Genomic DNA, 14,583 nt, shown 5'->3' on the forward strand with positions numbered 1-14,583 from the left:
ATTATGTGTTTACTGAGTTAAAGGAGCACGGCCAATTGCTAACAAATAAGAGCACATATACACATTAGAGTAGAACAAACACTACAATAACTTACATTTAAACTATATAATGACAAATCGACAAAGTAATCGATAAAAAAATGCTAAATGATGCAAATACAACGACACAGACAAACAACCCTTATAAACAGCTTACCTACCAATTTGTCTAAAAAAAGCAAAGGTTTTAAAACAACTCATAATCAGGCCAGTATGAAGTAAAGACAGGCGAGAAGAGTAGAAGATCAGCGGATCTGTACAGCTCCCGAAATGATCCCGGCCCCGAAATGATCCCCAACCCTGAAATGATCCTAAAATTGATCCCCGAAATGATCCCGACCCCAAAATGATCCCCACTTTTCTTCTTGTCGACCTCGAAATGATCCCAAAGGAATTATGGAATGGTGATTAAATATGGGACTGTGGATTACTCAATAATTAGGGAAAGTAAAGACATTTTGGCGTATGTAGTGAATAGATTTACGGCGCCGATTCAATTCAATTCAATTCATTTATTTTGCCATTAACCAAAAAAAAATACAACATAAATACATTAAAGATGATACACAATATTACAATCTACTAAACTATTTACAAGATTAAATGTGTCAAAGGCTAGGAAGCCTATATGGAAGCCGGGGGCTTATTAGCTATAGGCTTCCTGGAACTATAGGATAAACCATTTGTAAGTAAATGTAAAAATTGCATCTCAAATGTCGTTGAACGTCAGTTGCAGTCCACTTTTCAAAAAAAACATTAATTAGCTTCAGTTACAAATGTTTCTACAAATTGCATTTATTGAAAATTTTTCCCTATTCTTAGTTTACTTTATTCTCTTTTAGTTGTTAAAATCGGCGCCGTAAATCTATTCACTACATACGCCAAAATGTCTTAACTTTCCCTAATTATTGAGCAATCCACAGTCCCATGTTTAATCACCATTCTATAATTCCTTGGGGATCATTTCGGGGTCGACAAGAAGAAGGGTGGGGATCACTTCGGGGTCGGGATCATTTCGGAGCCTGTACAGATCACATACGTGCAAAACTAGTTTATCACATGTGTGTCATGACAGTAAATGACAAGGCAGTCTAGTTATTGATTTCATTCTTAACTTCAGATTAAAACAACAAAACAATAACAACAAAAAGCAAAAAAAAAAAAAAAAAAAACACAAATAAGCAAAGAAACAGGCAAATGAGTCTCAAGATAAAAATAGCTACTTCTAGAGTAATGAGACTAACAAGTAATTTTGTTCTTTGCGATGTTTCAATAACTTTGTTTCGAGTAGTGTATATACCTTTTTTTTTCTTTTTCTTTTGTTTTTTCTTTTGTCTTTTATTCTTCTCCAGTCATCTCCACAATATACATTAGGAGAATAAAGGTATTAAAATAACGGAGAAAGGGCCAAAAATAGAGAGCCTAATACTTAGCCCTAATGATGGAAAAAAAACAAAAAAAAACAAGGCTCAAGCAAATATAGACAAAACAAAGAAACAATCACAACCACCGTTATCATGCAATGGAGGTTATGTAATGTATACTCTAAACACTGATTCGATAGTTTTGTACCTGCAAATGTAATGATCCTCCAGGGTAAAATTAGAAAAGTAAATCCTTATGGCCATGCCGTGTGGAATTTGTACCCGATAAACACAGTCCATGTTGTTGGGATAGTAGCCTGGATATCCGGGACTTTTCAGTACGTTGTTGACAACGGCACCACATCCTGTTGGATTAAGTAGACATATAGTTAATGAGTCATTCCTTAGATATAGATCAGTTTGTGATAAAAGTTAACGCTAAAAAATCATGACGTTTCGACCTCTCCGAGGTAAGTTTCAAGTGCGCTTAAAAAAAACAAAGCTTAGCATAAATATATTACAAACAGTTAAAATCGGTAAGAATCTCATGAACGCTACAATGTGATAAAACGTGTCAATGATAAGTATTTATTAATTAAAAAAACATAAAACAATAAAACAATAACTAGGCTTGCTAAGAACTGATCTAAAAAATAATTTCGCGCGGATGGAAGCACACTGTTTGTTTAGCGTTTCGAAAATGAGGCAGTCAAGTTTGTTCTGACATTTTCTTAAAATTTTAAACTTCGCACAGTGCCATTTGGGGCTATATTGTGCTGCTCCGTCATGTGGTTTCCGATTGCCGATCATTTGTGTTCTTCAATTCGCTGGTGAAGACGTCGGTACGTGTAACCGACATACCTGCATCGCCCAGGCTACACTGAAAATAATAGACAACGCACTGTTGATTCACAAGGGGTGACTTGTTTTCCCTCACTTTGATTATTTTCGTCCTTGATCTTTCGACTTGTGTACACCTAGCTGATATCCTCATATGATCTTCAGATCGAGGTCTCCAAGTTGTATGCGCTCTGCCTTTGCAGATTTCTGATCTTTGAAAGGCAGCTAGATTCTGATTGGGGCTTTTTGCTTCTCAGGTAATTGCTGTTGGGTATTTGAATTCTCAGACACTTTTGAATCAATGAATTGGCGGATGGTAAACTGCACAATTTTGTCTGGGTAGTGCAGTCGGGAAAAAGTCTCTTTGAGGCGTTCTCATTTCTGATTATAGAGCTTCCACGTAGATGAGAACTTAAATGCAAGGTTGAGATGTTTCAAAATTTTAAGAAAGTGTCAGAACAAACTTTACTGTCTCATTTTCTAAACGCTTTTTACCGGAGAACTGAAACCAACACTGAACAAATAGTGTGATTCCATCCGCGCGAAATTATTAACAAGGCTTATTATTGTTTTATGTCCTTTTTTTACTTTATAAATACTTAACATTGACACATTTTATCACATTTTAGCGTTCATGACTTTCTTACCGATTTTAACTGTTTGCAATATATTTATGCTAAGTTTTGTATTTTAAAATTGTAAATGGTTTGAATCCAGGAGTCATGTCATAAGTACGTAAATTATGATCATCCGGGTGAGTGTAGTCCTGAGAAGGACTGTTTGTGGTGACTTTGACTGACGTTTCGACAACCTGAGCGGAAGTCATCTTTAGAGTAAAGTGATTTTTGGAACGTCAGTAGGTGGTATATACGTCTCTGGTTATTAACCTGATTGGTCAACGAAGTCCAGATGTTATTGGTCGTTTGTCAGTAAGCCGTGATGTTATTGGCTGTGAAGACCGTAAAAAGTGATTCGTGCGTTTCGATCCGTCTTTTGTTAGTCAAAAAGTCTGTGGGTCTATTGTTAGTAAAATGTCTATTGTTTGTCTGTTTCGTTGTTGTTGTCAATAAGTCGTTTGTATGGTGCAGGTAGTTGTAGGCAACGGTTGAGTGGCGTTTGTTCTAAGTTAGTAAACCAACTTTCCAGAGTGAGTCGTTGATAGTAATTTGTACATGCAGTAGGTAATGCACTTGGCAGAGTCCCAGTCGATTCTGTGGTTCGTTTGTAAATGGTGCTCAGCAATGTGATTGTTGATATCACCATTTCTAGTGGCTCGTTTGTGTTCAGTCAGTCGTACGTTTAAATTTCTGCCGGTCTGACCAATATAAGTGGCCTGGCAGTCGCAGCATTTGATCTTGTAAACTGCTCCCTGTCTGTGGTTAGGTTCGTCTTTATCCTTTACTTTCGTCAGTAGTTGTCGTAAAGTGGTTATAGGTTTGTGAGCTACACGGATATTGTAGGGTTGTAGAATCCGTGCGATAGTCTCAGAAGTGCCCCTTACTAAGGTATAGTTACAGTAGTTACGGGAGTCGCGTCGTTGTTTGTGACGTTAGGTTCAGTGTTCTTGTAAGTGTTACGTCTAACAAAGTCCTTGTTGTCGTTGTTCTTGTTGAAAACGTTGTCTAAGTAGTTGCTTTCGTCTGCGAGTCTGTCAGGTGAGCCACAAACCAGTTGTTCTCGCCTTGTTACACGTCAAACGTTAGTAAATAATATTTTGATCTCCGCCTATTTAACAGAAAAGTGCTCCGAACACTTAATTTTTTTTCTCCAAAATGAATTTACATCCTTTGGTGTCTTTGTTGTTTTGGTTAAATCTTCGCCTTTTTATTCCCCTTAAACTCGAATTCAGAATTGTTAACGACAGCGCAAAGGGGATCTGGGTAAAGTCAAGTTGTGACGTAAAATTCAGGGCGACGCTCAAGCGATTTTCAGTCAATTATCCTTATTTTTGAACTGTCAAAGCTTTCTGTAGCAAAATTCGTTCAATTCGGGATCCAAACCCATCAGAATTCTACTGAAATTTTACAAAGTCTTCTACGTTATTGCATTTGGAGACGAACTTTGACTCAGGCAACTCAGATCAGAATTAGTTTTATCGCTGGATACGAAATCGAACCGTTTATCACCACAGAGATAACACCAAACCTCGAGTGAGTCTAGCGATGACGAAGCTGTGGCTTATGCTGACGACTCACTGGCGGACGCAAAAAGGGAAACTTGATACCAAGGGGGATGTGAAGGCCGTATTCTAAGAGACAGATAACAGGACAATGTACAACTCAAGGAATGGAAAAGATTCGCGCGTGCTTTCGTCATGTATATTGATATCTTCAATGTGTTGGCATGTTTTCTTCTCACGATAAAGCGTTTGTATTTCTTAAATTATTTATCCGCTAACATAACGTTACTGTACTTCAGATGCAAGTGTAGAAATTGTGGCGTCGCTTCGTTACAAAAGTTAATGTGCGAATGTTATTCCTAGCGTTGTTCGGAACTGTAAGTTTGTCGATCACTCGAGGGTCGTTCGTCGCCTGCTATCACAGAAGTATAAATTGTTGGGAAAGTGTTCAATTCAGAATCTGTCTCGCTCGAGCTCGTTCTTTGAACTCCGACCGCGACTGACGAGACACCGAACCCCTAATTTTATTCCCTACTTGTTCTTTACACCCTGACCGCTAATGGCGAGCCACTGAGCCTTCGAGACACTAAGGGACTGTGCAATAATTATCTGGAGAAGGGGGGGGGGGTTCTAAGATTAATAGGGGGGCCTGAACTTAAACCAAAGCGCAGGGTAGGGGGGGGGGGGTAAGATGTAATTTCTTAAACATTTGTAGGGGGTTTAAAAGTTAAACTTCGTTTGGCTCCAAGCGAGGTTGACAGTATCCTTCCTAATGTTAAGTACAAGTGAAGAAAATGTTTGTTGAAAAGAGAGTGATCTCTTCTGATAACCAGGCCATACGGTAAGCATGCTTAAAGCTTAACATCGACGAACGTTCTTGCAGAAGATATCTTCAGCACCTTGAATTCTTGGCTCTAAAAGCAGACAAAAGAAATCTGGAAAGAAACACCATTCCAAAAGATATTTGTTGGGAGAGCAGAGACGATGTTGAAAGACTGACTAACAAGCAACTTCGGCTCTATCTAAGGCAAGAAGGTCTAATGGTATCTGGAAACAAGGCACAATTAGTTGAGCGAATACTTAAGCATGCAGATGGTTCTGTAGTAGCAATTACATTTGATGAAGACATCGAAGATGATGACGAAAACATGCCCTCCAGTTCTCATGATGATACCTCAAGTGATTCTGAGGAGGAGTCAACCGAGTATGAAGGTGGTTCATCAGGTGACCATTATGTGGAGCGCAGCTTCCAAGTTTTAGTTATTGATGATGCAGACATGCCAGAAGTAGTGTAAAAGTAAAGAGGGATGTAGGGGGGATCGGAGGTTGGGGAGGGGAGGGGAGGTTGAAAGTAATCTCCCCTCTAGACGGGGGTGGGCAAGAAGTTATTTTAACCTTAATTCATCGGGGGTGCAACTTTTTTTTAATGCCTACTTTGCTAATTTTAACCCCCCCCCCCCCCCCCTCCTTCAGATAATTATTGCACAGTCCTTAAATTGTAAACATTATTCGTTCTTTACACTCCCGACCGTAACTGGCGAGCCGCCTCACTGAGTTATACCTCTCGAAATTCTTGATCCTTTGTACATGTTTAAGAACATAAAAAATCGTCGGGTAAAAAATAGTTCGAGCTTAATAGGAAACTCTTCGGTGACTCCCATTGAGCACGCTTTTTTCTAAAAAAAAAAGTCGACCCAACTCTTTCTTCGTTTCTTCGCCTCTGGCCGCTTATCGCCTGAAATCATTCTCCAACAAGTTTGCATCCACTCACCCCGTTGGGTCGATTAAAACCCATTGGTTCCACAAACATGAAGGCTTAGGAAGGTTAATTTTTCAATAATTTTATTGAGAATGTATACTATCAGAGCATCAAGAAACACTGTCAGCTATTACCTTGAGATGGACACTGGGCAGCAAATGAGGGTCTCTGTGTTGTTGGTGGGTTTGTCCAATTAGGCATTGTAACGTTTCGTGTGAAGGCATTTATTACAAACTTGATTAATGGAGACTTAGGTGACCCTGTTTGCACTGAAATAGTACATTTTTAAACTCAACAGTAATGGCAACCTCCCTCATCTTCAATTCCTTCTCGTCGCACAGTTTCTATGTAAAAGCTGTTGATAAGTCTAACGTTAGATTAAAAATCTAAATCTAGTAATGTATATTTAAGAGAAATTTAAGTAATCTATTACCTGGTGCTAGACTTGTGGTGTTTCCTGTTAAGAATCAAATGAATTAAAAAACAAAATAGCTAGATATATGATGTAAAACAGTTTTTCAAGGTAAACTTTTTAACTAATCGGTAATGCTTGTCAGCTCAATAAATGGGAAATCTCCTGGTATTTAGTAGCGTATGGACGAGCAATTTATGTGTTGCAGCTGTTGATAAGTATGAACGAATGTTTTGTAAACCTGTCAGGAACAATCAGGGACGATCAGACAAAGGTTGCCTAGTTATATGCTCGAAATGTACCCAAAGGTCATAAAAGGCCTCTCGATAAACAGTAGCAAATGTTAATTTTCTAAGTTTATACTGATTATTTTCAAAAAGAGCATACTCGATCATTATCGAGAATCTATTAAAGTTTTTCAATCATTGTTGCAGTTGGCCGATGAATTATCAAACAAAGGAAAAAATTACTGTAATTTTTATTTTCCTATCCAATATTGCCACAATCCATCAGACAATTGCATGACGACAGCTAATACTTTTAAAGTGTTATGTCCTTCCTCTGTTTTGTTTTGTTTTCTTCTTTTCAAAAAGAAAAATCAGCAACTTTATGAAATTGCACGACTGTTATCTTCGTTTGTAACCCATCGATTAAGGTTACTGCCATGTTTCGCGAGTGCCTTCAGGGAAATCTAACATACGCGCGCTGATTTCGATAAAACCACGGAAAACTATATATCACTGTAAAGCTGATAAATTGAAGTTTGCTAAAATATCAATGTTTTTTTTTTTTTATTTTGTTGGATACATAAGCGCTCAGAGGCCTGCAAACTCAATACTAGCGACGTGTACTTAACTGAATTACCCACTCTCACGTATAGACGCACAACCAAACAGACTGCACAATATCAATCAGGAGATAATAGGCTAACAAAGTGTGTCAGGCTTTTTCTTTAGTCCTATTGGCTTGTGAGAAAACCCATCCTAAAGATGGACAATGGAAAATTTTTGTAGTCGCGTCAGATGTTAACACGTCACGGGAAAAATGTTTTGAATTTCGTAAAAGCCTGACACACTTTGATGCATTATTATCTGATGACCATTTTGGCCAAATTTCGTTGAAATCTGGCAAATCTACATACCCTATTAATTCATTTGAAGATGGGGAATTCGCGCAAAAACAAAAGCCGTGTTTTCGGCCTTGAAACATTTTCAGAGTTCTCGCACCTCATTAAAATACTTGTCAACGCGCTCACGCCGCCGGCTAATCAAACACAAAAAGCATTCCCTAGGGAGTTCTGCAGATTAAAAAAACACAATCGAAATTCTCCGCGGAAGCATTTAGTGTTACTGTACTATTGTAAAGCGATTTCTTTATGGGAAAAGTTAAGTCTGGCGCGAGAACGGCGAAACCAAAACAAAGAAGAAAACGGCAGATAGACGTAAAACATGAAACTGGCAGCCCCAGCGGAGTTGACACGAGACACGCACTTCTCACCGCTATCAGTACACGAGGCTGCGCGCTGAGGTTCGCTGCTAATTTTCAGCCGGTCAACAACGGCGAAAGTGGCTGGATTGTTGCCGGCATCTTCGATTTCGGACTCGGAACTGATGTTCGACTCTCCACTATCCGATTTCTCGTCCTCGAATTTCTCTGCTGCCGAGGCAGTTACTTTTATCCGGCCTACCCCGATTCGAAGAAGATGGGTTTGAAAGAAAATCTGACTGGTAGTACCAAGAACCCTAGTCGCTCTCCGCCAGCTGAAGTTTTTTGGCTTCGTCAAATGATTTTTCGACCTTCTTTGGCCCCGGTTTTTTCTTAACTTTCACCCAAGGCGACTTTTCTAGTTTCGCTTTCTTCATAACAACCTTTTACGCAATGCTTGAATCCAAAATGGAACGCTGTTTCACAGTAAAAATGTTACATACAACGCCGTGACATGCGATGAACACGATGCAAGCAAAAATATGCAAATTTGCCGGTAATTCGAGATCGAGGGTAAATTTTGCCGCGTAATATGTCAACACAGTCCCGCATAAATTGGATTATGACACCTTCACTCGCTCACAGCTTTTCTTACAAAACTTTGTTTTTCAGATAGCTCGCGTTCTTTTTAAGACTTCTAACTGTTGTTTTCACGAAACTTAGCATCCTTTTCTTGTTTCAACAATTATCTAAAAAAATTTATCTAAGAAAAATTCGACCTTTCTTCCCTATAAGTAACCTTAATTTGGCCGCATTCTCATTAGACAAAGTACATCACGTGATACAAAATGGGATGGCGCTTATTTCACGATAATTGTTGCCTTTTACGACAAGAAAAAGAAAGGACGAAATAGTTTTAGGTCTTTTCTGTTGTGATACAATCATAGTTAAATAAAATCTAGCATAAATAGCTTGTATTTATTAGACTTGAATCATGCCACGGCCAAACCAGCACTTAGGTCAAAGGGAAACCCTGCTGAATTTAGGTGAGATAAATTATTTCGAGTATCTCAAAGTTAATTTTAACGATAATACTGTCAAGCAGCCAATAAGAGTTCAGCCGTCTGACTGAAAATATGAGTACAGAGCAAAGTAATGGTCCATTTTCACCCTATCTAAAACGGGTATTATCTCACATTAATTTATTTGGATTTACTATTATTATTATTATAAATGACGTGGTATTTCCGTCAATTTTGCCGAATGGCGGTTTTCTTCGGACCGCGCTATCTTAGATTTCTGGATTTCCTCAAAAACTTCATGAAAGCGCCAAAATAATGCGTAAAAACTGCCAGTCAAAAATTTGTATTCGTGGTAATGGCAAAGTCAATAAACACAAACCGACCACACCAAATTATTTCCGGATAAATTTTTGATGAATTGCTGACGTTTCATTGCATTTGCTGAAATATTAAAAAACGTTATTTAGGTTTTGTGTATATTCCGCCCAACCCCGATCTAGATAGAGTCAAATGATTACATTGTCAGTTGCGTTTGAAGCACTGGGCAAGCATTATATGTTACACTTAAGACATTAAAAATCATGTATCGAGAGAAAAATATACTGCTGAGATAAAAAAAAAAAGTGTTTTCGTAACGTTTATTCTAAGAGTCCCCTTAATACGGACATCACAATAATGCGGGCACTTTACCATGCTCCATTAGTGTCCACCAGTTAATATGGGTTTACTGTAATAAATAACCTCATCCGATTTTGTACCACATGGCGTGCTTTTTGTTCAGTAAGAACGCCTAGATATTACTCGATGAATTATAATTGACAAACAATCTCTCTGTTAGGAAAGGACGAAAATTAGTAACTGAATAGCAAATTGATATTTACTATAGAGACTATTTCAATAATTTCGTCCGACTCTTTGTACTTACCCGGAACAAAGGAGAAAATTAACTTGTATCCTCTGCGCGTGACACTAACGTCTGAGTGAAAGGTTAGCACAGCAGAACGTCCAGTGACAATGATATTCCGTCCAGACTGCACCCCACAGTATGTACCTGTGGTATAGTTATTATCATTGGAAATCCTCAAGTAGTCATACCTGCAAACAACAACAACGTAGTTGTTTTGATCAGTTATGGTGAGATAACAGAAGCTTAAACGACGTGAGCTAACACATCTTGACAAGATAATATGTGAAAAAATTACACTCATTATTATATGTTTACTGAGTTAAAGGAGCACGGCCAATTGCTAACAAATAAGTGCACATATACACATTAAAGTAGGGCAAACATTACAATAACTTACATTTAAACTATATAATGACTAATCGACAAGGTAACCGATAAAAAAAATGCTAAAGTAATCCATCGGCCTAGTAATAAATGATGCAAAGACAACGACACAGGCAAACAAATCTTATAAACAGCTTACCTATCAATTTGTCTAGAAAAAAAGCAAAGGTTCCAAAACAACCCATAATCAGGCCAGTATAAATTAAAGACAGGCGAGAAGAGTAGAAAATCAGCGGATCACATACGTGCAAAGCTACTTTATGTGTGTCATGACAGTAAATGACAAGGCAGTCTAGTTATTGATTTGATTCTTAGCCGCAGATCAAAACAACAAAAATAACGACAAAAAGCAAAGAAAGAGGCGAATGAGTCTCAAGATAAAAATAGCTACTTTTAGAGTAATGAGACTAACAAGTAACTTTTTTCGTTGCGATGTTTCAATAACCTTTTTGCGAGTAGTGTATATACCTTTTTTTTCTTTTTCTTTTTCTTTTTTTATTATTATTTTTTTTTGTCTTTTATTCTTTTCCAGTCATCTCCACAATATACATTAGGAGAATAAAGGTATTAAAATAACGGGGAAAGGGCCAAAAACAGAAAGACTAATACTTAGCCCTAATGATGAAAAATAAACAAGGTTCAAGCAAATATAGACAAAACAAAGAAACAATCACAACCACCGTTATTATTCAATGGAGGTTATGTAATGTATACTCTAAACACTGATTCGATAGTTTTGTACCCGCAAGATGAATAACGCTCCAGGGTAAAATCAGAAAAGTAAATCCTTATGGCCATGCCGTGTGGAATTTGTACTCGATAAACACAGTCCATGTTGTTTGGATAGTTGTTTGGATATCCGGGACTTTTCAGTACGTTGTTGACAACGGCACCACATCCTGTTGGATTAAGTAGACATTTAGTTTTAATGAGTAATTTCTTAGATAAAGTTCAGTTTGTGATAAACGTTAACGCTAAAAAATCACGACCTTTCGACCTCTCCGAGGTCGATTTCAAGTGCGAGTAAAAAAAAACAAAGCTTAGCATAAATATATTACAACAGTTAAAATCGGTAAGAATGTCATGAACGCTAAAATGTGATAAAACGTGTCGATTATAAGTATTTATAAAGTTAAAAAAAGGACATAAAACAATGAAACAATTAAACAATAACGAGGCTTCCTTAGAACGGATCTAAAGAGATAATTTTGCGCGGACGGAATCACACTGTTGTTTAGTGTTGGTTTAGATGCTTTGATAAAAAAAAGCGTTACGAAAATGGGGCAGTCAAGTTTGTTCTGACATTTTCTTAAATTTTGTAAACTTCGCACAGTGCCATTTGGGGCTATATTGTGCTGCTCCGTCAGATGGTTTCCGATTGCCGATCCCTTGTGTTCTTCCATTCGTTGGTGAAGATGTCGATACGTGTAATCGCCATAACCTGCATCGCATAGGCTACACTGAAAATGATAAACAAAACACTGTTGATTCACAAGGGGTGACTTGTCTTCCCTCACTTTGATTATTTTCGTCCTTGATCTTTCGACTTGTGTACACCGGGCTGATATCAACATTGATCTGCCGACTTAGGTCTCCAAGTTGTCTGCGCACTGCAGTTATAGATTTCTGATGTTTGAAAGGCAAAACGATTCTGATTAGGGAATCTTGATCTCAGGTACTTGCTGTTGGGTAAGTGAATCCTCAGACACTCTTCAATCAATGCATTGATGGATGTTAGACTGCACAAGTTTGTCTGGGTAGCGCAGTCGGAAAAAGGTTACCTTGAGGCGTTCTGATTCCTGATTAAAGAGTTTCTACGTAGATGAGAGCTTAAATGCAAGGTTGAGGATGTTTCAAAATTTAAAGAAAGTGTCAGAACAAACTTTACTGCCTCATTTTCGAAATGCTTTTTACCAAAGAACTGAAACCAACACTAAACAAACAGGGTGATTCCATCCGCGCGAAATCATTTGTTAAGATCAGTTCTTAGCAAGCCTCATTATTGTTTTAATGTTTCAGAGTTAAAGTCCAGTTTTACTTTATAAATACTTATCATTGACACAATTTATCACATTTTAGCGTTCATAACACTCTTACCGATTTTAACTGTTTGTAATATATTTATGCTAAGCTTTGTATTTTACTCTCACTTGAAAGCGACCTAGGAGAGGTCGAAAAGTCGAGATTTTTTAGCTTTCAAACAAATTTTAGTTTTAAATAACCATTTTAGAAAGGTTAAAAGAAAAAGAAAACCTGAGTGAAAGAACATGAAAAAACGTTTTAATTAAAAATTAGTACATTCCAAAAAACATGCAAAATAAGTACAATTTTTAGATGTTACACTCTGCAAAAATCAGCACAAAAGGTATCAATTGATTAGTGTATAGCTTTGTACGGTGTAACTACTTTATTAATAGCTTAGCTTTGTGACACGTTTTTTACCATAATTATATATCAGAAATAGTGCGTTTTACAGAGAAACACTTGTTTTAGTACGGTTCTTTTTCTGGCACCTAAGAACTCAAGTTTAACATAAGTAAATAATATTTTGATTTCCTTCTATTTAACAAAAAAGTGCTCCAAACTCCCATTTTTTCCTCTCAAAGAAATTTCCATACTTTGGTGAGTATCTCTACGTAAACAAAAAATGTTTCGGTTAAATCCTCGCCTTTTTATCCCTCTTAAAGTTGAATACCGAATTGTTCACGACCGCGTAAAGGGGATCTGGAGAAAGTCAAGTTCTGACGTCAAATCGAGAACGACGCTTAACCGATTTTCAGTCAGTTATCTTTATTTTCGAACTTTCAAAGCTTTCTGTTGCAAAATTCGTTCGATTCGGGCTCCATAGCCATCAGAATTCTACCGAAATTTACAATGTCATTCACGTCATCGCATTTGGAGTCGGGCTTTGACTCAGGCAACTCAGAAATCAGTTTAATAGCTGGATACGAAATGGAACCCGATCAGGATTTATCCTGTCTATCACCACAGAGATAAGCCAAACCTCGAGTGAGTCTAGCGATGACGAAGCTGTTGCTTATGCTGACGACCCACTGGCAGACGAGAAAAAACAGCGAGATACCAAGGGGAAAGTGAAGGCCGTATTCGAAAATACCGATAACAGGACAATGTAGAACTCAGGAAATGTCAAGATTCGCGATTGTTTACTTTAATTCCACGCGTCGTTTTGTCATGCCTATTGATATTTTCCATGTGTTGGTATGCTTTGTTTACACGCTAAAGCGTTTGTACTTCTTAAATCATTTATCCGCTTACATAACGTTACTGTACTTCAGATGCAAGTGTAGAAATTGTGGAGTCGTTTGGTTGCAAAAATGTGCGAACGTTGTTGCTAGCGCTGTTGTGAACGGTAAGATTGTCGATCACTTGAGGGTCGTTCTGCTATCACAGAAGTATAAATTGCTGGGGAAGCGGTAATTCTGAAGCTGTCTCGCTCTAACCCGTCCTTTACACTCTGGACAACGATTGGCAGGCCGCTGAGACGTCGCGCCACTAAATTATAAACCTTACTCGCTCTTTACACCCTGACCGCCATTATGGCGAGCCACCGAGACTTCGAGCCACTAAATTGTTAACTGTACTCGTTCTATACACACGACTGGCGAGCCGCCTCACTGAGTTATATACCTCTCGAAATGTGTCCCTCTATTGTTTATTTGCTCCGAGTCTTCATCCTTTGATCCTTAATCCTTTGTGCATGTGTAATTACATACAAAATCGTCGGTTACAAAATACTTCGAGCTCGAGCATATTACTGAACTCTTCGATGACTCCCATCGAGCACGCTTCTTTCTAACAAAGTCGACCCATCTTTTTCTTCGTTTTCTCGCCTCTGGACGCTCATCGCCTTAAGAAGGTATCGTACAGTAAGCTTTTCCTTCCTGCAAATTCCTAGCCTTGCTACAACTTCTGCAACTAACTGCAATCAGGAGTCGAACTTACTATTGCTAGTTCGGATGCTCTACCACTGAGCTACAGGAGACTCGTGGAAGCCAAAGCCATTAAACTAGGTTTATGGGACAAACATCCTGCATACTACTAGGATTGGAATGTCAATGAGTGGCATATACGCAATGAAAGGAAATGTGATGTGATATTTTTTTAAGCCTAAGAGCATCTGAACTAGTGGTTGGAAGGTCTTAGGTCTTACTCCTGATAGGAACACTCGGAATTTCTTTTTCTAAGTTTGCCTGTGTTATTACTGAATAATACATCATACTCATTTGTTCACCAGGCAGTGTAGAGCATTCCAACTAGTAAACGTAAGGTCTTAGGTTCGACTCCTGATAGG

General features: G+C 38.1%; 2 protein-coding genes across 12 annotated transcripts in view; one reads left to right on the forward strand and one right to left on the reverse strand.

The window, feature by feature from the left end:
• Nucleotides 1–14,583, forward strand: part of LOC146485634 (ras-like protein 1) — a 567,471-nt gene that overhangs the window by 395,914 nt on the left and 156,974 nt on the right. The gene's annotated exons all lie outside the window — the stretch shown is intronic.
• LOC146485651 (exoskeleton protein RP43-like) overlaps nt 1–14,583 on the reverse strand; it is a 77,435-nt gene that overhangs the window by 21,748 nt on the left and 41,104 nt on the right. For 6 of the 7 annotated variants that reach the window (XM_085102971.1, XM_085102973.1, XM_085102974.1 and 3 more), the window contains 4 exons: nt 11,014–11,170; nt 9,906–10,075; nt 6,555–6,578; nt 1,612–1,768 (listed from right to left, as the gene is read on the reverse strand). In XM_085102971.1, coding sequence (XP_084959097.1) covers nt 1,612–1,768; nt 6,555–6,578; nt 9,906–10,075; nt 11,014–11,170 — 508 coding nt within the window. The remainder of the gene's footprint in view (nt 1–1,611; nt 1,769–6,554; nt 6,579–9,905; nt 10,076–11,013; nt 11,171–14,583) is intronic. The other variant, XM_085102976.1, reaches the window with a different exon arrangement.

Source organism: Pavona decussata, unplaced genomic scaffold, assembly GCF_977016875.1.
Source record: "Pavona decussata unplaced genomic scaffold, jaPavDecu1.1 SCAFFOLD_25, whole genome shotgun sequence".
Classification (NCBI taxonomy): Eukaryota; Metazoa; Cnidaria; class Anthozoa; order Scleractinia; family Agariciidae; genus Pavona; species Pavona decussata.